Raw genomic sequence first — 22,863 nt, forward strand, 5'->3', positions numbered from 1 at the left:
CCCTTTTCCAGAATCCACCAGATAGAATGGACCTAGACCTGAGCTCTGCACCTGCCCTGTGCCTTCTGAGACATCCCTCTCAAGCCTCCTGCATATACAGCCTGTGGATTCAGTTTTGCCTCCATATCCCTTTCTCCTCTAGTCTGTCTCAATATTTCCCCATTTTCTTGCTCATTCTCTACTTCACTAGCAAGGAATCTAAAACAACAACAACAACAAAACACTTCTAGTCCTTTCTCTCCTCCCCTACTTTTTGTTGTTGACAGTGTAGAAAATGAGGTCAGAAAAGGGATTTGCCCAGTGTCACCGGTTAATTGGAGTCAGGACTAAATTCTAGGCCTGTGAGTTTCAGGCAATACAAAGTAGTAATCCTGAGCAGAGAGAGAAGAGAACTAGAGGTATTGCTCTGCCCTATGACTAGCAGCTTGACCTTGGGCAAGTCATTTAACTTCTCTGTGCCTCATTTTCCTCCCCTGAGGTAGGCATAATGATATCTGTCTCATTGGGTGTTGTGGGTTTCAAAATTCAATATTCATCAACTACTTAGCACACAACCTGACACACACTGTGATAAGTGTTTGTTGTGGTTATTTCTATTATGCCCTGATCTGAGAGTCTTCTCGCTTTCTTTCCCTTTGCCTTTAGCATTCCTCTCTTTTCCCTTTTTTTACCCTAGTCCCTGCTTCTCAAGAAGGGAGGGCTGGATTTGGGGAGACAGAAAGAGAAAGTGACTGCGGAGCCTGGAACAGGCTTGAGAAACAGCCAGTAAAAGGTTCGCGCGGACACACACACACACATACATGAGTCGTGGGCTTCAGTCTGCAGCTCACCAAATTGTTCCACATTCCTGATCACCCACCTTATCTATTGCCCCGTGAAATAATTAGAGAAAGAAGTGACGGTACCCATTTTACAGACAAGGAAGCTGAGGCCGGAGAAGTGCATCCAAAGGCAAGGATGCAATGGAGCAGAGGCGCAAACCCGGGGCCCTCAAGTCCCTGCCTCGAATCCTTCCATTTCAACACCCCTGGGAGCCTGGAATCTCGAAGGCGGCTCAGACCCGCGGGCTTGGATTCTTGCCCGGCTACCAGCCCACTGCGTCGCGCCAAAGCCCCGCCTCCCCCTGAGCGGCCGCTTGGGAGAAGGGCGAAGCTGCCACCGCGTGTCTCTTTAATGCGCGCCCCCGGAGGCCCGGCGCGCCCCCGCCACTATAATTGGAGTGCATGGAGCAGGCTGCGCTCAGAGGAAGAAGGCGGGCATCGGGCACCAGTTGACCGACTTTTTCAAGTGCGATCAGCGCCCGCCGGGCTCAGTCCCGCCCCCACGGACCCGCTCGGGGGCGCCCGCAGCTGAGGACCCGACGCCCGCTGGGCTCCGGGCTCGGGGGCGCCCCGCCGACGCCAAGGGACCCCGGGCGGGCTGTGCCGGCTCCAGCGCCTCTTCCCGCCGCGCTCGCCGTCGGGCGAGAGAGCCGCCGCCGCCACGCCTCGCGCCCCGCGCTGCCCGCCCCATGCTGGTGCACACTTACTCCGCCATGGTGAGTTGTCCGGGCTGGGGGCGCAGGGAGACACCAGGCGGGGAGGTCGGGGAGCCTGGGCGCTGGACGTTCCGAACCTCCTCCTCCAGCGAAACGTCGGGGGGAAGGAGCTAAGGGACTCCGCCAGCTGAGGACGGTGCGCGCAGGGACCGCTGTCCCTAGCCCCCGGCCCCCGCGGTCACTTGGAGATAGAACTTCGGGTCTGGGGAGGTGGCCAGGATGGCAACTGGACCCTGGCGGGCTGAGGAGGGAACTTACCGGCCGGGGTCCTGCCCATGGGTGACCTAACGCGCGCTTCTCCTTCCCCAGGAGCGCCCCGACGGGCTGGGCGCAGCGGCTGGCGGGGCCCGCCTGTCGTCTCTGCCCCAGGCGGCCTACGGACCTGCGCCTCCGCTCTGCCACACGCCGGCAGCCGCAGCCGCCGACTTCCAGCCGCCCTACTTCCCGCCGCCCTACCCGCAGCCGCCACTGCCCTACGGCCAGGCGCCCGATGCCGCGTTTCCCCACCTGGCCGGGGACCCCTATGGTGGCCTGGCACCCCTGGCGCAGCCGCAGCCGCCACAGGCCGCCTGGGCCGCCCCTCGCACCGCCGCCCGCACTCACGACGAGCCGCCCGGCCTGCTGGCGCCGCCCACCCGTGCCCTGGGCCTCGACCCGCGCCGCGACTATGCCGCTGCGGTGCCCCGGCTCCTGCACGGCCTGACCGACGGCGCGCACGGCGCGCACGGCCTGGCGGATGCGCCCCTCGGCCTCCCGGGGCTGGCGGCACCGCCCGGCCTAGAGGACCTGCAGGTGAGGCCAGAAGGGCCCGGGATGGGCCCCTACCCCCTCGGTGATTTAGGTAGGAGTCGTTGAAGGCAAAGTGTGAGGAATGCATCCCAGAACCCGAGTTTTCTCCCATCTTGCCACCTCTCTCTGGTGACTCAGAGAATGTGTCCCAGGGTTAGTCACACCCTGGCCTTTAAGGCCGGCTGGCCCTGAGTCCTTGCACAGCACCTGATGACTGCAACTCTTGGTAGAGTAAAAGGGCAGGGATTGAACCACTCCTGTCCCTCCACACTAGGCCAAGAAGGACAACTATGCCTAGTCCAGTTGTGAGAAAGAGAAGTCATCCAAGTTTCCAAATTCCCTTTTTGCACGGCACAGGGAGGTACCGTGTCTGGTTGAAGAGGTTGTCAAGCCTTGGGGAATCCTGGTACCGCCTATCTGGCCCAAGGTTATTTGGTCACCATCCTTTCCTACTTGCAGGTCATGGATGAGCCAGGAATGAGCCTTCTGGACCAGTCTGTGATCAAAAAAGGTAAAAAATGGTGTGTTTCTGCCAGGGCAGAAGCAGGGGAGATGGTGCAGGCCCCGGGGCACACAGACCCATTTTCTTCCCTATGGTGTGTGTCTCCTGTGCTTTGCCTGGCTCCGTGGTCACTGGGCACTCTTCTGGTTGGGAGGGCAGTGGAGGCTGGGAGCCTGGCCAGAGCTTGACCAGCCACGCCTGTTGGTGAGTTGACCCCAGGACCAGTCCGTGCACTCAACTGGCTCCCCTCACAAGCCAAGGCCCCACAGGGGCCTGGCCTCTCCCTGCCTAACAGAGGGCATTCTTGTGGGTCTGGAGTTAATTTGCAGAACGAGTTAAACCACTTTCCTGTTTCCTAAGAGGTGGGAATGGGGGTGCTGTTCCCACGGATTTGTTAAATGATTTCCACATTACTGAGTCTTAGCATTTCCTAGCCTGGCTGGAGCTTTCTGCCAGCTTCCTTCCCAAGAGGGAGGGGGAGGGACTCACATTTCCCTGGAGAATTTTTTCTCCTGGCGGGAGCCTCTTTTGGAGGCGAGGGTTAGGGAAGCTGGTGCGTGAATAAAGTCCACTAGTTAGCCTTGTGCAAGGAGGGTCAGGGCCTATCTGTTCCTGGGTGTGGGTGTGTATGTGAGAAGGTCTTGTACATGTTTATATGTGCCTTCCTAGGTGTCTTTTTCTTAGCGTGTGTCTCTGTTACTGTGTGTGATGCATGTCTGTTACATTGGTGCACATTTCCATGTGGTTGGGTGTGTATGTCAGGGTCTCTGATATGCCCTAGAATTTATTCTTTAGCACTGAGGACCTCTAAGCACAATGAAACTTGCTCCCTGTGTGTTTTGGGGGTTGTTTGTGTTTCTTTGCATTAGTAAAAGCCAAAGGTTTGAGACCTGCCCTCCAGTGGATTTTCTGGTCTGAGGGCTGAGTTCCAGTTATGCCACGAAAAGGTGAGAAAGAAAGCAAGGGAAAGACAGAGGCAGAGATTCAGAGGGGTCAGGGCATGGGGGGCGGACTTTAGATTTGGGGTTGCTACTCAGAAGGGATTCCTAGGTTCAGACAAGCCCTTCATGCCTCGGGAAGGTGCTGCTCGCTGGGGATTTGGCTTGAGTTGTTTTTCAAAGGAGTAAACTCAAGCCCTAGCTCTGTTTGCCCTCCAGGTGTACTCAGAGGAGACAGACAGGGATGGGGTTCTGGGATTGGGGGTTTGAGGGCTGGAGCTAGGGCTGGGGTACCTGGGACTTGGGGTGTGTGTGGGAAAGATGAGGGGTCTTAGAAAACCTGAGGGCTCCAGGTATTGGAGCTGTGTCGCCTGGAGATAGGAGTGTCAGGAGGCTGCTGGGAACCCACTGCCTGGAACGGGGCGGAGGTGTGTATTCTGGATCTAGCTGCAGGGTGCTGCTTTGGTTTAATGGACTTTCTGGAATTCCAGGAAAGGGAGAGCTTGCAGTTGGCAAGAGCCAGTTGCTGGGCTGTAGCCACTGGAAAAAATGACAGTGGTTTGAACTCTCCTCTCCCCTCTTCCTCTTCCCCCACCCCACCCCAGACCACTTCTGAAGGGCTTGCGCTCCAGAATTTGGAGGACTTAGGTTTACTGACTCCCTGGGGAAGCCCAGTCTCTAGCACTTGCGGAAGGAAGGAGTGGGAATCTCTGCCCGGTGCAAGTGCAGAAGGATCAGCTGGGGGGCTCCGAGTACTTTAATCCCCAATCCCAGGTCAGAGCCAGGTGGGGAGGCTACCTGCAAGGAGGGACTGCAATTTCCCGGAGTTGATTTCTCTCAAAGGACTTTAGCTTCCATTACCCGGGTCCTAGATGCACGACCGTATCCTGAAAGGTTGTCCCAAGAACACAAATGGCGCGCCGGGCTGCTTCTGCACGCCGGTTCCAGGGCGAGCGTGCGCGCTGGTGCAGCGCGGGGCGTCCCCGGCGGGCACAGGTGCGCACCCCACCCGGCCGCAGCGTCACCTCGCCGGCGGCCACGCGGCGCACCTGCCACCTGGGCTGGGAACTGCGCCCTGAGCCCCTTTCCCGGGACGTCGAGTTACCACCCCGAGCGCCGCAGCCAAGAGGTGCGGGTGAGAACCCGGGCTTTCAAGCGTGCGGTTCGCGAGCGGCGAGCTGGGCCTCCTGCTGGTGCGGCGGGCCTTTGGGAGCAGAGGGTCAGAGGGTCAGTACTCACGTTTTCGGGCTTTGCGAACGCCAAAGCAGAGCTGGTCCCTTGAGGTCCCGATCTAAGAGGGTGCGTGGCTCGCCTCGGAGCGCAGCCGCGGGCGCGGGAAGCGGGCGTGTGGCAGGAGCCCCGCATCCCGAAGCTTCCAGGCCCCGCTCAGCAGGCAGTTTTCTGCCGTCCCGCGGGACTGTGGCCACCGAGCCACCCCTTAGCCGGTGAGGATTAGCGTTCTTCTTCATCCTCAGGCCCTTCGGACAGCAGCTGGAGTCCGTCTCCTGGCTCAAAGACCTCTCTGACACGGGCGCGGTGGTGGGGATCCCTGCTCCCCCTGGGCCCTGGAGTTGCACACTGTCGCCCTTAGCCAGCCGAGGCTTCTGATTCCTTCTGCATCTCCCGACCCCGGCGGGAGCGGCGCCTTGAATCGCTGGCGGTTGGGGTCCTGGTGCAAAACGGTGCCCCAGAAAGGGCCTTCCTACTTGGAGGGTGTGTCTGGGAGGGGAGTCTGGAAGCTCTCCCCGCTCAGACTTAGGTCGTTAAATCTCCGCTTCTCCAGCACGAGCCCCGGGAAGGGAGGAGAGCTGGGCCTCCGCAGATACTTCCAGGCCAGTGGCCCGCTGCCGCCACATGTGGGTCAGGGCATGGCACATTGGGCACAGGCCCACCTGGAGGAAATCGGGGAGCCCTCCATTTAATGTAGACATTTGTCACCTCCAGTTTTGCGACTGGGCCGAGGGATTCTGACCTAGGGGTTCTCTTGTACCAGTCGGTCAGTCAGTCAGTCCAGGTAGGAGCTCAGAGGAGAAGCAGTGAGTGCCCCAAGGGGGGTATCTTCAGGGGAAAAGACTTTTGGACAGAGCTCGGTAGGGGCTCTGTTGAGTGAATTGTGAAGGGTGTTCAAATCTGAGTGCGCTGGGAGAGGGGCTGGGAGAGGGGCGTAGACAGAGCTATTTTCACGGCACAGCATGTGCAAGAGCCCTGCCAGTTACACAGTCCGAGCAAGGAGAAAAGTTCAAAATAAATCTCCGTGGGTTTCAGGTTATACAGTCACAGTTGGAGAAGATGTGAGAATTGAGGCTGTCCTCTGGGGAAAGTGGGTGCTTTGGAATGGGAAATCCCTCTCTGCTGGGCTCCGTTACCGGGACCTCAGGGGGTCTGGCTGGGGCTGACATAAATAATCACGGTCCCCTTGTCTCCTTCACTGACCTTGGCTCCGGAGGAGGAAAAGGGAGATGGGGAGGGACTGGGGAGTACATTTCCTAGCAGGGCCAGGCCCAGGGTGAAGTGAGTGAGGTGCTCATCTCAGCCACAAGATTTAAGAGGGTCCCCCAAACCCTAATCAAGTTGAATAATATATTATTTTGCATTTAAAATTTAAATGCAAAAATCCCTGGTAAGCAACATATCAAATTTTACATGAAAACAGCCTGACCCTGCATTCCATAACCCTGCCTCACTTGCCTCCCAGACCTCTGTCTGCCCCAGAAAGTGACTTAAAAACTAGTGCCTGTTCAGACATAGTTTGGAGGGTACCTGAGGGCAACGTGGAGCATGGGAGTGAAAGATGGAAGCCGTGCTAAAGGAAACCTTCTGACAACTGTGAGAAGGAAACAACCAGCAGGTCCCGCCGGGAGAGGGGAGGACACTGGACAGGATTGGGAAGAGGGTCTGCCTTCCTCCTGGGATCCTCCCCCAAGGTACCCTAAAGTGATCAGTGTTACCTGGGGTGCTTGCTTAAAAATGCAGATTTCCTGGGCACCCCCACAACTACTGAATGAGAATCCCTTCCCTGGAAGTTTGCATTTTTAAAACTGGTTTATTGAAGCAAAATTTACATTCCTAAAATCCATCCATTCTAAGAGTACAATTCAATGACTTTCAGTAAATTTAGAGTTGTGTAAACATTACCATATCTGTTTTAAGACATTTCTATCACCTCAAAAATTTCTTCATTCCCATTTATAGCTAATCCTTATTCCCATCCCAAATTTTAGGCAACCACTAATCTGCTTTCTGCCCAAAATTTGCATTTTCTGGACATGTTCTATAAATGGAATATATAAATATACAGAACATATAAATACACAGATTTTTGCATCTAGCTTCTTTTCCATGTTTTTGAGAGTTATCCCTGTGTAGTCAGTGCCATTTGTTTGTTTCTTTTTATCGTTGAGTGATACCCTACGGCATGGATATCACTCATAGTTGCCTGACACGGGTTGTTTTCACTTTTTTGCTCTTGTGAATCGTACTTCTGTGATCCTTCAGGACGTGTCTTTGTGTGGACATGTGTTTGCATCGTGCTTAGGTAAATGCCTAGGAGTGGAATTGCTGGACTTTATGGTAAGTTTGTATTTAATTTTTAAAGAAACTGCCAAGCTGTTTTCTAAAGTGACCGTGCTATTCTGTATTTCTACTAGCAATGTGTGAGGGTTCCAGTTTCTCCAACATCCTCATTGGCACTTAATATTTGTTTTTTTTTAATCATAGTTACCCTAGTGGAATCTCAGTAGAGTTTTAATTTACGTTCCCCTAATGACTTATAGTGTTGAACACTTATTCAAGTGCTCTTTAGCCATTCATTTGTCATTTTTAGAAATGTCTATTCATATATTTTGACCATTTTCTAATTGGGTTGTTTCTCTTATTGCTGAGTTATAAGAATTCTTTGTATATTCTGGATACACATTTTTGGTGAGATGTGTGATTTGCAAATATTTTCTTCAAGTCTTTGGTGTGTCTTTTCATTTTCATAATATCTTATGAACTTCTGATGAAGTTCAACTTATATTCTTTACTGGATAATGCTTTTGGGGGTTTACTAGGAACTCTGACCAGCCTACGGTCATGAAGATTTTTATCCTGTTTTCTTCTAGAAGGAAGTACAATTCTGGAAGTGTCTGTTGCACACTCCCAGGCTCAGTGGTCAGGCCATATCTACCACCTGTGGAGAGAGTAGACTTGTGTGTGAGCCTCTTACCTCACTGATTGGATAACTGGGAACTCTTGTGTCTGTAATCTGGTATATATGAGGATGGCTCTGCATGTGTGACCAGAGGAACAGCATGAACAGACCACGTCAGCATTAGGAATCACCATGCATGTTTCTCTCCTTGCAAATCTCTGCTATTTTAATTCCCACCTCTATGACTATCCCTTTCCCAGGCCACCTGTTTCCCTAAATTAGGCTCCATTGTTTTGCCATTTTTTGATGGAAGAGGATCTGAGAAAAAGGGGACAAGTGGGAAAAGCAGCAGGGTCTATCACTGATATACACAAACATATCCTCTCCTCATACACCTGCACTTAGCTGCACCTATGTTTACATAAAACTGGCACACATTCTATGTTTAAATATATTAACAGGAAGAAAAGCACTTACAGATATCCATATGCATGCTGTCATATTCCTGCCACAAAGAAGGGTAGAGACTGTGTATATAGCTGGCACTCAGTGTTTATTGAATGACTAAGTGTGCACATGCACAATCTTACCCTCGCAACCGTGACTATAGAGAACATAATCATTTTGTGATACTCGTGTATCACACATGTCCCTATTTGTACATCCACAGTGTTACACAGCCTTGTCGCTCTTTCCTTTCACAGGACCTGGCCTCAGGGGTCCCCAGTTTTTCTTTTTAATTAAAGATTTATTTTATTTATTTATGCCTACAAGAGCTGGAGTGTAGGCCAGGGATACAGGGGGGTGAAAGAGTGGGGACAGAGACAGAGTGGGGAGCAGAACTAGCAGATAGATTGACTGAAATACACTGCTAAAGGGAGAAGCAGGGGGTCCCGAGAGCTAACTCTTGCTGCAGTGGCTATAGATAGCTTCACAGTGCTGAGACTTAACCCCTTGCGCCACCAGGGAGGTCTTACCCCCCTTCCTCACCCAGGTTTTAAAAGAAATTGGATGGAGAAGGCTACTGGAGGAAAGAAGAAATTTCTGTTGCTCTGAGTATTCCTCACTCTGGGAGAGGGCAAGGATTAGAGTAAAATGAGTAAGGCAGGATTGTACAACAACAGGATCAAAACCTGTTTCTAATTAAAATTTTGTTATTTTGTCACCATGGACTTTTTACATTAGTTTTTATTTTTTTAATATTGCATTAAAGTATTGTTTATTTTGATTGCTGGGTTTTTTGGTGACTCCTTAAATTTTATATCCAAGTCAGTGCCTCACTTGCTTCACCCTAACTTTGATCCTGTTTTGGAAACAGAGAACTTGCCTGGGGTGGGAAGTGTGTGCTACTCATTCTCTCCTTATACCACCCCCAACCCCACCTCCACCTCTCCACCTCTCTCACTCACCCCCATTCCTGACCCTTTGGCCCTTCCTTGATGCCTGAATGGGGGCCCTGAGGGGATGGGCAGTTTAACTATCAGTTGCTAACAAAGGAATTCTTTCTCAACACTCCCACCACCCCAATCTGGGCTGTGGGCGATCACTCTTTTTCCCATTTCAGATTTCGAGGGTTCTTGCTTCAGTCATTTATTCCACATTCACTGATGTCCACTTATGCCAAGCTTCTGCCCCCAGGACATATCTAGTTGGTGGGGAAGAGAGACATGGAAGCAGACAGGATGGTTTAATGTGGTAAGGACAGGGATGGAAGATGAGAGGAACGAGGGGAAGGGGTTTGCACTGAGATATACCTGAGCTGCGGCCTGGGAAGGAGAGGGCCCTTTTCAGACAGTGAGCAGTTCTGTGGGGCTCAGTGAGCTTCCATGCTGATGACCCCACGCCCTTGGTGGTGCTTCACCTGGTTCCACTTGGCCTGTGTTGGGATTTTTAATGCTTGAATTGGTGGCCGATGTTTAATGCTTAAAACCAAGACATTTCACATAGAAATCCAAAATCCTGGTCTCAACAGCAAAAAAGCAAATGGAGAATTGTGGTAATGTTGGTGTGTCCTACTCAGTTGTTGCACCCATCTGGCACCTTCCTTCCTGGGGTAACCTGTTGTGCTCCCCCTCTTTGAACTCCAGAGCTGTGTTGTCCATTGTGTGGGCCACTGGCTGTGTGTAGCTGTTGTGCCTTTGAAATTTGGCTTGTTTGAATTAAGACGGGCTACAAGGGAAGAATATGCACTGGATTTTGAAGACTAAGTACAAGAAAAGAATATAAATAGTTCATGGATAATTCTGAAAATACTGATGACTTCTCAGTGACAATACCTTAGATATATTAGGGTAAATAAAATAGATTAAAATTAATTTCACATTTCTTTCTACTTCTTAACAATGGGGCTACTCAAAATTTTGTTTACCTATGTGGGTCACAGCATGTTTCCTTTGGTTAATCCAAAGGACAAATGGAGGACAAACCGGAGGGGTAGGCAGGGTTCTGGCAGGAAGGAGGTGGGAGGGGCACTGTACGCTTAGTATACGAACTGTGGACTCCTTGTGATCAGAATTTTACTCATTTTTACTCCTTGCTTGCTGTAACCTCTTTGAACTTTTATTTCCTTCATTTGAGATGGGAATGGATAACAGCATCTATTCCACAGGGCTGTTTCCCTGAAGCACTTGGTATACAGTTGGCACTAGCTGGGACTTGCTTCTCAGGAAAACCACCAAGCGCTGACTATTTAGGGGTGAGGGGGTGATGTGTTTCCGAAAGCTCCCTCTAGAGCAGGGCAGGGAAACAGATCAGGCAGGGGCTATGCAGACACTCAGCAGGGGAGATTTGTGTGTGTGTGTGTGTGTGCACGCACACATGTGCGCATGTGCACATGGGGACCTGGAAGCACCAGACTAGGTGCTGGGTGGGCTATGGTGAAGAGACCTGTGAGGGGCCTCACTGAGGGCTCTGCTGGATGATGGTGGAGGGTGGTTATGGCCTAAAGAGGGGAACATGGGAGGGCTCTCTGCCAGGTCAGGGGCCCAGTCAGTCCTGCTTACCTCTGATTCCTGAGGCCTCAACACTCACAAATCCAGGCAAGAAGGGGCCCAACAAGTACTAGCCAAATGGCTAGAAGGCTCAGAGACCTGTCTTTGGGACCGCAGCCTAGGCTTGCCACTGGTCCTGCTTCTACCTGCCGTGTGGGCTCAGGCACACTGCTCTTTCCTAGACTGGCTGGCTTTTGTCTCCTCCTCTGTACAATGGAAATAACATTGTCCCCTAGGGGTGTCCTGAGGATTTACCTGGCACAGGGAGTTCTCAGTAATTATTGGTCCCCACTTTGGCTTCGCACTCCATCTCATGCCCCAGTGCCCACGCACGCACATGCGCGCGCGCACACACACACACACACACACCTGCCTTCTCTACCAAGACACTCACTTCCTTGAAAGAAGAGGCTCTCTTCCCTCTGAGGCTAAGCAGGAAGATGGAGGTTAGATTGCAGGAGGAACTTTCTTTCAGAGTCAAGAGTGTCCAAGCGGGTTTTAGAAAATTCACTTCTCAGATTCGCTTTCCTGCCTCTCATAGATATTGGTAGATAATTAGCAAGGACTTGGAGGTGAGCATCCCAGAGTCACGTGGCAAGGAGGGGGCCAGGCTGTGGTCTCATGGGACCATAACTTCCCTATCCTTGGGATGTGGGAGTTCAAAGCCTCCAGGCCCCTCAGTGATCTGTTGGGGGGTGGGGTAAGACACGGCTGGGCTCCGCTGCTGCATGGGAAGCCTGCCTCCAGCTCAGACTCCATTTCCTCACTGCCAACTCCCTCTCTGATTGCACAAGCCAGAGATCCAAGACTCTGCTGAAGCTGTTTGAGTTTTAACAGGGAACCAGCCTGACTCAGTGTAGGGGACATGGGTTCAAGAGCCAGACAACGCGAGGCTCAGTTTCTATCACCCACTAGCTGAGTGAACTTGGGTGAATCACATTAACGTCACTGTGCCTCAGTTTCCTTTGTAAAGCAGGGATAGTAGAACCTCCCTCAAAGGGGCTGAGAGTTTAGATGTGGCTGTGTGCACAGCGTGCAGCACACATTTGGTGCCTCATCAATGCATGCACTCCATAGCTGGCTAGCGCCCTGTGTCCCCTGGCTCAGTGTTGTCTCTCTCTCCCTTGCTCTTGCTTCTGCTCCACAGTCCCCATCCCCTCCAAAGCCAGCAGCCTCTCGGCCCTCACATTGGCCAAAGACAGCCTGGTTGGTGGCATCACGAACCCCAGTGAGGTCTTCTGCTCCGTGCCAGGCCGGCTCTCACTGCTCAGCTCAACGTCCAAGTACAAGGTGACGGTGGGGGAGGTCCAGCGGCGACTCTCGCCTCCCGAGTGCCTCAATGCCTCCCTCCTGGGTGGCGTCCTCCGCAGGTAGGAAGGTCAGCCCACTACTCCATGCACAGTGTCTGGGCCAAAATCCTGGTCATTTCAGACCTTCTCAGGGGGTCAGAGAAGGGGCAACCTCATCCCAGACCACAAGGTCATCTCTGCCTCTGTCTCTCTGGGAGTTTCTGCATGCCCTGGGGGCAGGCCCATGTCCCCAGCAGCTCCCATAGGTCTGTAGGCTTGGGGTGAAGGGTGGAGAAAGACAGGGTGGAAGGTCACCCCTATTGGGCAGGATGGACAAGGCTGGGAAGAGTGAGTGCCATCCTCACCTCCTGCCCCAGGAAAAGTACTCCCAGGACCCAAGGCCCTTTCCATGTGGCAGCAGAGATCTCCTTGGTGTGTGTGTTTTGGGTGGGGAGCATGGCGGTCCTCAGTGGGGAACATGGTTTGTCTTCACAGTTGTGTGTCTGTCTCTCTCAGCATGTCCTTGGGCCTGGATAGGGAATTTCTGCATCGGGGCTGAGTTTTGATGTGTCTGAAGATGGTGTGTACGTGTGTGTGAGTGCATGTGGGGATGGCCAGGTGTGTTTCCACAACTGAGTTTCCTGTGTTACTAATCTTAGTGGGCTGTGTTGGTTAGAGAGTGTCCTGCTGTGTGTGTGTGATTGTGAATGCACCTGAAACTAGATACAGGAAGATCTACATGTCTGTGCCTCTGTGCATGGGGAATCTCCTTATTCCTGGCCTCATTGAGCACCCCAGAGCGGCTGTGTGTGTTCCTGAGTGTCCGTACATATCTCCCTGGGATCCAGATTTGACGTGAATGTCTGTTTCTGACTCCATCCCTGTGTGTCCCCAAGTGGCCGAGCTTGCATGTCTGTCTCTCCTGGTACATGTGTATGCCTCTACTCTTGGCCCTCAGTGCGTTCATGTGTGAGTGTCCCCAGTGACTGTGTGTGTGTTGCCCCATGTGTCTGTGTGTCTCTGTGCATCTCTGCATAGGTCTGTGTGTCCTGGGTAGCAGCATATGTCCCTGCTGGTGTGCTAAGATAGGACCCTAAAATGCTGACCTATCCTTCCCCACCCAGCTTGTCCCTGTAGTTGAGGATTAGGGATAAACAGAGGGCAGCTGTGTGCTAGGTATCCGGCACTCATCTTGGCTGTAAAGCCAAGGTTAAAATTAAGAAGAGGTTGGGACCAAGCTGAGGGGAGTCCCAGATCATCTCCAGAGTCAGAACCAAGCGTCAGCAGGGGTTGGTGGCGGTAGCAAGTGGCGGGCCACTTAGCCTACATGCATCTTTATAGACTGTCTTTCTCTGTGCATGTTAAGAGCTAAGTCCAAGAATGGGGGCCGGTGCCTGCGGGAACGCCTGGAGAAGATTGGGCTCAACTTGCCAGCTGGTCGCCGCAAGGCTGCCAACGTGACACTGCTGACTTCTCTGGTGGAGGGTGAGTGGGGCTCACTGTGTGGCTGTGTGATTGTGTCTTAACGCAGTTGGGATGTTAGTCACATGGATGTCACGTGTGTCATGGATAAATAAGGGCTGTATGTGATATGCAGGTATAGTCTTTATGCGTCTGTTCTTGCACATGTGTTTTCACACAGTGGAGAGTGCCTCTAAGTGTGCATGTGTTGGGGTTGGGGAATGGCCAGCATGGAAAAGCATGTGGAAAAGCATGAAGAGGTGAGCCCCTTTCCTGGAGGTTGGCAACTGTGTTCTGTCATCTTGAGCTCAGGTTGTGTGATGCATGGGGGGCTCAGCTCACCACTCTGAGCTTGACCCCACCCCTGGCCACAGGAAGGGCAATGGGAGTGAGCCTGGAGCTAGGCTAAGGAGGGAAACTAGAGGAAGGTATCTACAGAAGCAGGGTGGGGCAGGATGCCCCTGGCCAGGGGCATCGAGGCTTTAAGGTTCAAGGTTGGACTCCCGATTCCAAGGTATGCCTGGCTGTAGCGGCAGCTCATCCGCCTGCTCTCTCCCCGCCAGGAGAGGCCGTGCACCTGGCTCGAGACTTTGGCTACGTCTGTGAGACTGAGTTCCCAGCCAAGGCAGCTGCCGAGTACCTGTGCCGACAGCATGCTGACCCTGGGGAGCTGCACAGCCGCAAAAGCATGCTGCTAGCTGCCAAGTGAGTGAGGGTGCCGCATGTGGGTGCCGTGGGGCACTCTGCTTAGGCTGTCACTGGTGTACACACAGGCATATGCGGGGAAAACATAAAGATACCAAGTACGGGCACAATGGATTACACTCATGCATACCTGTGCCACCACACCCGCACACACTAGCTCCTTGCTGTGCACAGCGCAGGGCACGCATGGATACCTGTGAACCTATCAGGGCTCTATACATCAGCAAAAGCGATGTCACAGGCAGGCTAACGCAGGGCCCTAGGTAGAGACCACACCCCATACACTGTTGCGGTCCCATCGTGGTTCTGAGGTTCTGTGGTCTTGCCATCAGCCCCTTTGCTCCAGTGACTTCCATCGGGCTACCAGTGCCCACACAGGTCCCCAGGTTGACCTCCCCTTGTGCTTCATACCTGACCCCTCTGAAGGTCTCACTGGCACCTCCCGTACCACCTTTCACATGCTACCACTTCAACTCGGGTTTCCTGGCCCCACTCCTGGGCTTTTATCCCAGCACCCTACTCCTCCCTCACCCTCCCAACCCCAAGAACCTTCTAAGGTGCCCATACCTATTTTACTGATTTTCAAACTAGGTTCCTTGGGGAGGCTTCAGGGCCTATTTAATTAATTGGTATTCCATTAGAATTTAGTTTTCAGAGAGGGTCCCACAGCTAGAAGGTACAGAGACAGAGAGAAGGGAAAAAAATACCAACTGGTGGGGTGCAATCCAGATTCCCGTGAAGGTCCCACAATCTGGCCTCCACAATCACCCACTCCAGCTGACCTACTTGCTCTCTTTAGCCCTCGCATACTTAGGCTTACCCTTCTCCTGTGTGGAGCATCATCCAGTCTCCCCTTTCAAATCACAGCAGCTCTTTCAAATCACAAAAACACCTACCCTCCTCTGAGGCTCTTCTCAAGGCCCCTCGGCAGCAGTGGAATCCAGGCTCAGGGGACTATGAGGCTGCTCAAGTGGTAGCTGGATAAACAGCTCCAGGGTAGGCTCAGCTAGCTCATCCAAGTGCTTCTTGGTCCCAGTGATGTCCAAGATGCTGACTGGGTTCCGAGGTGACATAAAGGTGTGACATGAGTGAATGGTTGCAGCCTACAGCTGAATTCAAATCCGTTTAGTCACTTGGGCAGGTGGCCTAACCTGTCTGAAACCAGTGTCCTCATCCATATGATGATGGTACTAGGACAGTTGTGAGGATTGAGTGAGATGACACAGTGTGCTTAGCACAGCATCTAGGCCTCAGTTTAGCTATTATTTCAGTTATGTGAGGCAGAGTCTGGATTGTCCCCTAATTTCAAAGCCAAAGCTCTGTGAAGCATTGGGTGTAGGTTGGGGGTGGGAGAGAGGATCAAGAAAAGTTGCCTGGATAATGTAGGAGTGGAGCTGGACTTGGAATGTGGACAGCACATCCACAGAAGAGGTTGTAGTATGCTATTTACTAACTGTGTGATACTGAGCCAGTCAATTAACATTTCTGAACCTTACTTTCCTTTTCTGTAAAATGGGTAAGCTCATCTGCAGACTATCAGGAGGGCAAGCAACCATATACATAATGCATATAAAGTGCCCAGCGTATGTCAGGGCCTTCTCTGACTTAGGCCTTTGTCTTCTAACCACCAGCTCTCCCTCTCCCACCAGGCAGATCTGCAAGGAATTTGTGGACTTGATGGCTCAGGACCGTTCACCGCTGGGCAATAGCCGCCCTGCACTTATCCTGGAGCCCGGGGTGCAGAGTTGCCTGACACACTTTAGCCTCATCACCCATGGCTTCGGTGGGCCTGCCATCTGTGCTGCCCTCACTGCCTTCCAGAACTACTTACTGGAGTCACTCAAGGGGCTAGACAAGGTGTTTCTAAGCAATGCAGGCAGTGGGCATGGTGACACCAAAGCTTCGGAGAAGGATGCCAAGCATCGGAAATAATGCTTCCCCACTGCATGCCTTAAGAGGCTCCCAAGGCCTGAAATAAGGTCTCAGCTCCTGGGGTAGACATGAAAAGATTAAAAGGTGGGGTTGGAGTCAGGCCAGAAAGAGGTGTTCATCTAAAAAACCCACGCTAGGCATCTGGGCTGGATAAGAGGGAGGGGCAGCCTCTCTGTAGTGATTTGTTGATAAGGCTGTAGGACTTGCCTCAAGTGTACAATTTCCTGACCCTTGAACAGGAAAGGGCTTGGGCAGGAAATGGCCATGGAAGAGCCTGATTCTTGGGGTAAAGCCCTGCATATTAAGGTGTCTGGGCAGCAGTGGGTGCTCCTAGGGATCAAGGCCCTGCTGTTTCTACTGATGGCTGAAGGGCTACTGAAAACAAATCAGAGGTGCTACTGAGGAGTTGGCTCCCTTCATCCCAGAATCTCCTACCCCTGGAAAAGAGGTGCTGGCAGGAGGCCCCAGTGGGCTCTCTGGACCCCTCCCACTCATGGAAAGTGGTCAGGAGGGGCCCTCAAGAAACAAAGACGATAAAGCACAAATTGCAGAACTTGAATTCAGGCTGCACTTCACTGTCCTGTTGCTGTCTGTTCTATTTATTTATATATATTGTAATTAAATTTAAAGTTTAAAAATGTCCAGTACAACTTATTTATCCCAATGAGAACGCGTTTCCCTGTTTTCTGCTCAGGCACTGATGTGTCCAACTGGATGAGGATGAAGGACACTTGCTCACAAAAGGCTGGGGGTGGGCTAGGAGGGGAAGACGTCAGGGACCGAGGTTGTTGCTGGGATTTTGTATTTGCTGTTGTTTCTCTTGACCCTGCAGTTAATGTACCTCCCCAAACCTCAGATTGCTTTCTCATTGTCTTAATAAAATCTTTTCATTGGCTATGAAACTCTACCTGTACTTCTTCATCCAAGTCCTGGATCTGCCTCCAAAGAGGGAGACAGTTCACTGGAGAAGTGGTAACTAGGAATCAGGAGGGGTTGGAGTGGAAAAAGGTTTCTAAGGGGGAACCCTACGTGGGAGCTGTGGGTACCGTGTGGAGGGGTGCAAATGGTAGATCTCTCTGGCTTTCGCGGTTTTAGTTGTGTATCAAGTGGATCCTGAAGGTCTGTATGTGCATTATTGTGGGCCTGTGTGTGAATGTGTCCATTGGCTGTTACCTTCAAGTCTAAGGTAACATTAGGCAGCGTTACCTTGACCACTGGTGGTGGATCTGTCCATGTGTCCCTGTAAATGCGGGTTGCTGGGTGTTTGGCCAATGCTAATCCAGTTCTCTTGTTCTCTTTAGGATTTCTCTCTTTAGGTATTTTCTTAAAGATTTATTTCTATTTATTTATGCATACAAGAGGTAAGGTGTACGCCAGAGGTGCAGAGGTTGAGAAGATTTGCCAGAGACAGAATGGGCAGCAAAACAGGCGGATCTACGAAAATACGCTGCTGAGATGAGACAGGAGAGGTCTGCTGTGCCATGTGGGTCAGCTCCCTGGCCAGGGATAGAACTCATGCTGCAGTGGCTTGCAGACAGCTTCATAGTGCTGAGACTTTCAAGCCAGAAATTGGGGGTCATATCTGAGTCCTCAGACCAAGGCATCAGAAAGTTCATGCCTATGTCCTCTACCACCACCCAAAACCTCAAGAATACATCTTCCAGAGCTGGTCTCCCTCTCTCACTTTATACCTTTGTATTGTACTAAGGCTTGGCAATGCTTTGAACTTTGTCTACTTCAACTGTACCTTAAACTATTCTTTTAATTGCTTGCTGATTTCCTTCCTGCTTCTTCAATTGCCATTTTGTTTTTTGCCTCAGGGCTATTGCAATCACAGTTCTCTTTGCCTGGAATGTTCCTTCCCTGGTTCTTGCAGGTATACAAAGATACGATTTCTCTTATTTCTTCAACCCTCCATATGAAAGGAGAAATGAAGGAAAGGCTGGAAGTATGCTCTACCTTAATCAAAGCCCTAGGCCTGATAAGAGATATTCTACTAAAACTGTCAAATAAGGTAACAGACATTTAGCACATAGTAATAATTCAATAAAAGGTTATAAGTTTTTTTTTTGAAATGAGTTTGTCATTAACTTTTCAGTGTTGGACAATTTTTTTATAGTGAGCAATGTAGTCTCATTAAGGCTTATTTAATTTAATTTTTTTTAAAGATTTATTTATGCATACAATAACTGGGGTACAGGCCAGAGATGTGGAGGGTGAGAGGATTCACCAGAGACAGAGTGGGGAACAGAATAGGCAGATTGACTGAAACACACTGCTGAGGGGAGCAGCGGGCAAGTCAGGAGAGGTCTGCTGCGCCATGTGGGTCACCTCCTTGGTGGGGGATCAAAGTTGTGCTGCAGTGGCTGTGGACAGCTTCATAGGTTGTGTCTTAACCCCTTTAACCACCAAGGGTGGCTATTTTAGAGATAAGAATTAACTATAGCTCAGAGCAACCTGCCCAAGGGCACAGCAAGTAAGTGGGACTCAGGCAGATCTCTAACCCACCTCTCTTCTACTGCATTATAAGGCCCTCTGCAGTTTCACAGACCTGAGCCCAGCAAGTAGTCCTCCCAGCCTTAAGGCCCCCAGGCTCTGCTCCTCTAGCACACGTGAGGCCACAATAGCAGAGGCAGCACTACAGGAATAAGACCATAAGTGGCCGAGGTGCTTCTAAAGAGGTCTCACATTTGATTCCTTCCAGTAAGTTTTTTCCATAGCACAGTAAATTGTGTTTTCATCTTTGACTAGCTAACTTTGGGTTCAGCCCTAGGAAAAGTAGGTAATTAAAAGTATACATGGAGGGTCTACCTGGTGGCGCAAGGGGTTAAGACATAACCTATGAAGCTATCGGCAGCCACTGAAGCATGAGTTCGATCCCCAGCCAGGGAGGTGATGCACATGGCGCAGCAGACCTCTCCTGACTCGCCCGCTGCACCCCTCAGCAGTGTACTTCAGTCAGTTTGCCTGTTCTGTTCCCCACTCTGTCTCTGGTGAATCCTCTCATCGCCCCCCCAACCTCTGGCCAGTACCCCAGTTCTTGTATGCATAAATAATCTTTAAAAAAAAATAAAAGTATATCTGGAGGGTTTATATAGCTTTTTTTACAAAGCAAGTACCTGTAAATTAAATTTAGTATTTAGATTAAATGTACAGTATTTAAACTGGGTAATAATCATGATTTTTAGGGTTTATATTCATTTAAAGGCAACTTTCCTGTTTTGTTTTAAAGAATCATATTAGTCCAGGAGGAATAAGGAAAGGGCAGTCTTTGACAATCTTCCCTCCCTCAAACCACATGAAATAAGGTGAGTCAGGCTGAGTTGCAGGCCTTTCTCTTCTCAAACACATAACTATACACAGGAGCTAAGTGACTTGCACACATGCAGAAAGAATCCCCAGAAAGTACCTCCTTCTGCTTGGACACTGATGCTGCTTCAAAGGGCTACCGCAAGGATACAGACAGTGAAAGAACTCTGGGCTTCTGGCATTAACCAGGATTCAGGCAGAGAAGGCTCAGCCACTTAGCTCAGCTGGTGACACTGAGCTTCTGAAGCTATTTCAGTGCCCTCTTCCATCTCTTAAGAGATTACTTGTCAGTTTTCCCAAACTCTTCACTTCAGGGCCCAGCTTCCCTACCCTGAGGCAAAACAGCTGCTCTCTTCTCCAACCAATCTCCCTCTTACCCCAAAACTGGGAAAGAATAAATTTGTGTGTGTGTATTAACCACCTGAAAGCAGATGGGAACCAAAAGGAGGACCATTCTGAACAGCATCTGGGAATGTTAAAGAATCAGTGAATTTTCAGAATTTTTCAAAATTCAGGATATCAATTTAGGACAAAGCTGGCATTAAAAATAAAATCTAAGAAAACAGACCAGAAAATATCAGAGTGCCCTGGATTATGACTCAATCACTATACCCGTATCTGAATTCTATGCAGCAATGCTACTTTTTTTTACAGTGGAGAGGGATGTGTGTGGTCATAAAAGTATGCTGAGGCCACATACATTTAGTTGAATAGTAGGCTGTAGAAGGCACAGAAGAGGGAAAGGACACAGGGAGTGAAGAAGGGAAAGAAGTAAATGGCTAAAATGTAAAATGAAAAAACTGGGCTTATTCTATAAGTAATGGATAACCATCATAAAAATTTAAGTAAGGAGAGGAATGGACAAATTTGGCTTTTAGAGTACCAAAAATGGGAGAGGGAAAGACTAAACAGAGAGAGAAGTTAGGAGGCTGTTAAAATAGCCTAAATGATAAGGGGATAAATCAGAATAACAAGGAAATTTTCATTACGAGATTTAGGAAGTAAAAACTCTAGACCTTGTGCCTCTCTGAAGGTAGGAGGGGAGAAAAGGCTTCAGAAAAGATGCCCCCAGCTAAATGCAATCTGGTTGTCCTGGGTTGTAGCCTAGAATGGAAAAGGCACATTACTGGAGAAACTGGCTAAATGTGAATAAAGGTTGGAGTTTTAGTTAATATTATCTCTGCAACTTTTCTGTAAAACCAAATTTATTCCAAAACAAGTTTATTAAAAATAAATGATGCCTAATTTTCTGGCTTGGGCATTTGAGAGCCAGATGGCTCTAATTCTCTAAGATGGAATGCTGCAGAGGTTTGAAAGAGGGCAGGTGGTATAGGTCAGCTGTAGACATGCTAAATTTGATACCAGAGGCTGGAGGGTAAGATGCCTAGGTATAAATTGATGTGGTGCTCAGGAAAGAGATCAGGATTGGAGAAGAGTAAGCTGATGGGCTTGCCTGAGACTTCCCTGGGGATACTTAACATACAAAGGCAGAGACAATTCATTCATGATGAGGCATGAATGCAAAGTAGTAAGTTTACCAATGACTACACACTTACTGCATACTTACTATATGCCAGGCCCTGTTCTAAATGCTTTGTTACCTAATGGAATCCCTATATTACAAACCCCATAAAATAGTAAAATTTTGATCATTTTACAAGTGGGACAACCATTAAGCAAGCAACAGAATCACTTTTAGAGCTTTAAAAACAGATGCCTTAGAGACTGAGAAGTCTAAATAATACTAATGGTTGAATCAGTTGTGGTATGTGAATCACTGTCCCCTCCTCCTATTTATTCAATGATAAACTACCTTCTTTTGGTACAAAGCATTTACATTTGGTATATTAAGTATGTGACATTCTTATTAATATTAATATTCTGATCTGTAGGTAGTAATTTAGACAGTATTTCACCATAAGCCAAAAACTTACATGTTATGAAGAACAGCACAAAACTGAACAAAGCAGGACTTAAAGACCAAACAATGCTTGAAATATGGATTCCAGAGCAACAGCGGCACCAATTAGTAATGTTAAAAATGCAAAATCTCAGGCCACACCCCCCAAACATGAACAAACTATATAAGTAGGACTCACTCATCTATTTCAATGAGTCCATCAAAGGAATGTTCTGAGGACTGAAGTTTGCAGATTACTGCTCCAAAGAAACGTCAATCCAGTAGTCTTTCCTAGTAATGCAGAATTACTGGAAAGCTATAAAAAAATTCCTATGTCTAGAGTTACAAACCTACTTAAGTGAAATATGGGAGCACAACTTAATCTACTCTAAAAAAGAACTACTGTGGCACTAACAATAATAGTAATAATATCCACTCCCAAAAAGCTAGATTAGGAGGTAAAACATATCTGGTTAACTGCTTATAGTGTAATTATTTTATGGAATATTATGCAACTCTCAACATAAGGTAGCTATATATGTACTGATATGAATAATTTCTAGCAGAGTGTTACCAGAAATAAGCAATAAGCAGAACACTTAAAAATATTTTGGGGGGGCCTCCCCTGGTGGCGCAGAGGTTGAGCGCTGGCTGCGAAGCTGCCCACAGCCTCTGCAGCACTGGTTCGATCCCCGGCTGCCGGTGGGGGTCCCACATAGAGCTACAGACCTCTCCTGCTGTGCCCGCTGCTCCCCTCAGCAGTGTATTTCACCAGTCTGTCTGTTCTGTTCCCGCTCTGGCTCTGGTGAATTCTCTCACCCTCCTGCGCTTCTGACTGTACCCAGTGCTTGTATAAATAAATAAATTTTAAAAAAATAAACCTTAAATTATTAAAAAAAAAAAATTGGGGGGGCTGTCTCTGGTGAGTCCTCTCACCCCCACATCTCTGGCTTGTACCCCAGCTCTTGTAGGCATAAATAAATCTTTAAAAAAAAATATTTGGGCTGGGGCCTTACTGGTGGCATAGCAGTTAAGTCTCACTGCTATCACCACAATGACAGCCTGAGTTCAATCTAGGGAGTTAACCCACATGGTGCAGCAGACCTCTCCTGTCTTACCCATTGCTCCCCTTAGCAGTATATAAATAAATAAATCTGCTTGTTTTGCTCCCCACTCTGTCTTGGTGAATCCTCTCACCCCCTGCACCTCTGGTCTACACCCCAGTTATTCTATGCATAAATAAATCTTTAAAAAAAGCTTTTGAAAAGGGGATGTGTGTGTATTTAGGTGGATGTGCATGCTTTACATAGGAATAGCATATCGCTTAAAGGATAGAGAAGAAATTAGTAGCTGAAGTGTCCTCTGGGAAAGGAAACAGG

At 49.7% G+C, this 22,863-nt stretch overlaps 1 protein-coding gene across 1 annotated transcript; it reads left to right on the plus strand.

Moving 5' to 3' along the window:
- Positions 1 to 1,510: 1,510 nt before the first annotated feature.
- TFAP2E (transcription factor AP-2 epsilon) lies at positions 1,511 to 16,275 on the plus strand (the record flags this gene model as incomplete). Its single annotated transcript, XM_084243576.1, has 7 exons — positions 1,511 to 1,537; positions 1,847 to 2,329; positions 2,786 to 2,837; positions 12,036 to 12,258; positions 13,544 to 13,662; positions 14,202 to 14,343; positions 15,993 to 16,275. 7 exons carry the CDS (start codon positions 1,511 to 1,513, stop codon positions 16,273 to 16,275), a joined length of 1,329 nt encoding a protein of 442 aa, XP_084099702.1.
- Between the last annotated feature and the right edge of the window lie 6,588 nt (positions 16,276 to 22,863).

This window comes from Talpa europaea (genome assembly GCF_964194135.1).
Source record: "Talpa europaea genome assembly, chromosome: 9".
Taxonomy (NCBI): Eukaryota; Metazoa; Chordata; class Mammalia; order Eulipotyphla; family Talpidae; genus Talpa; species Talpa europaea.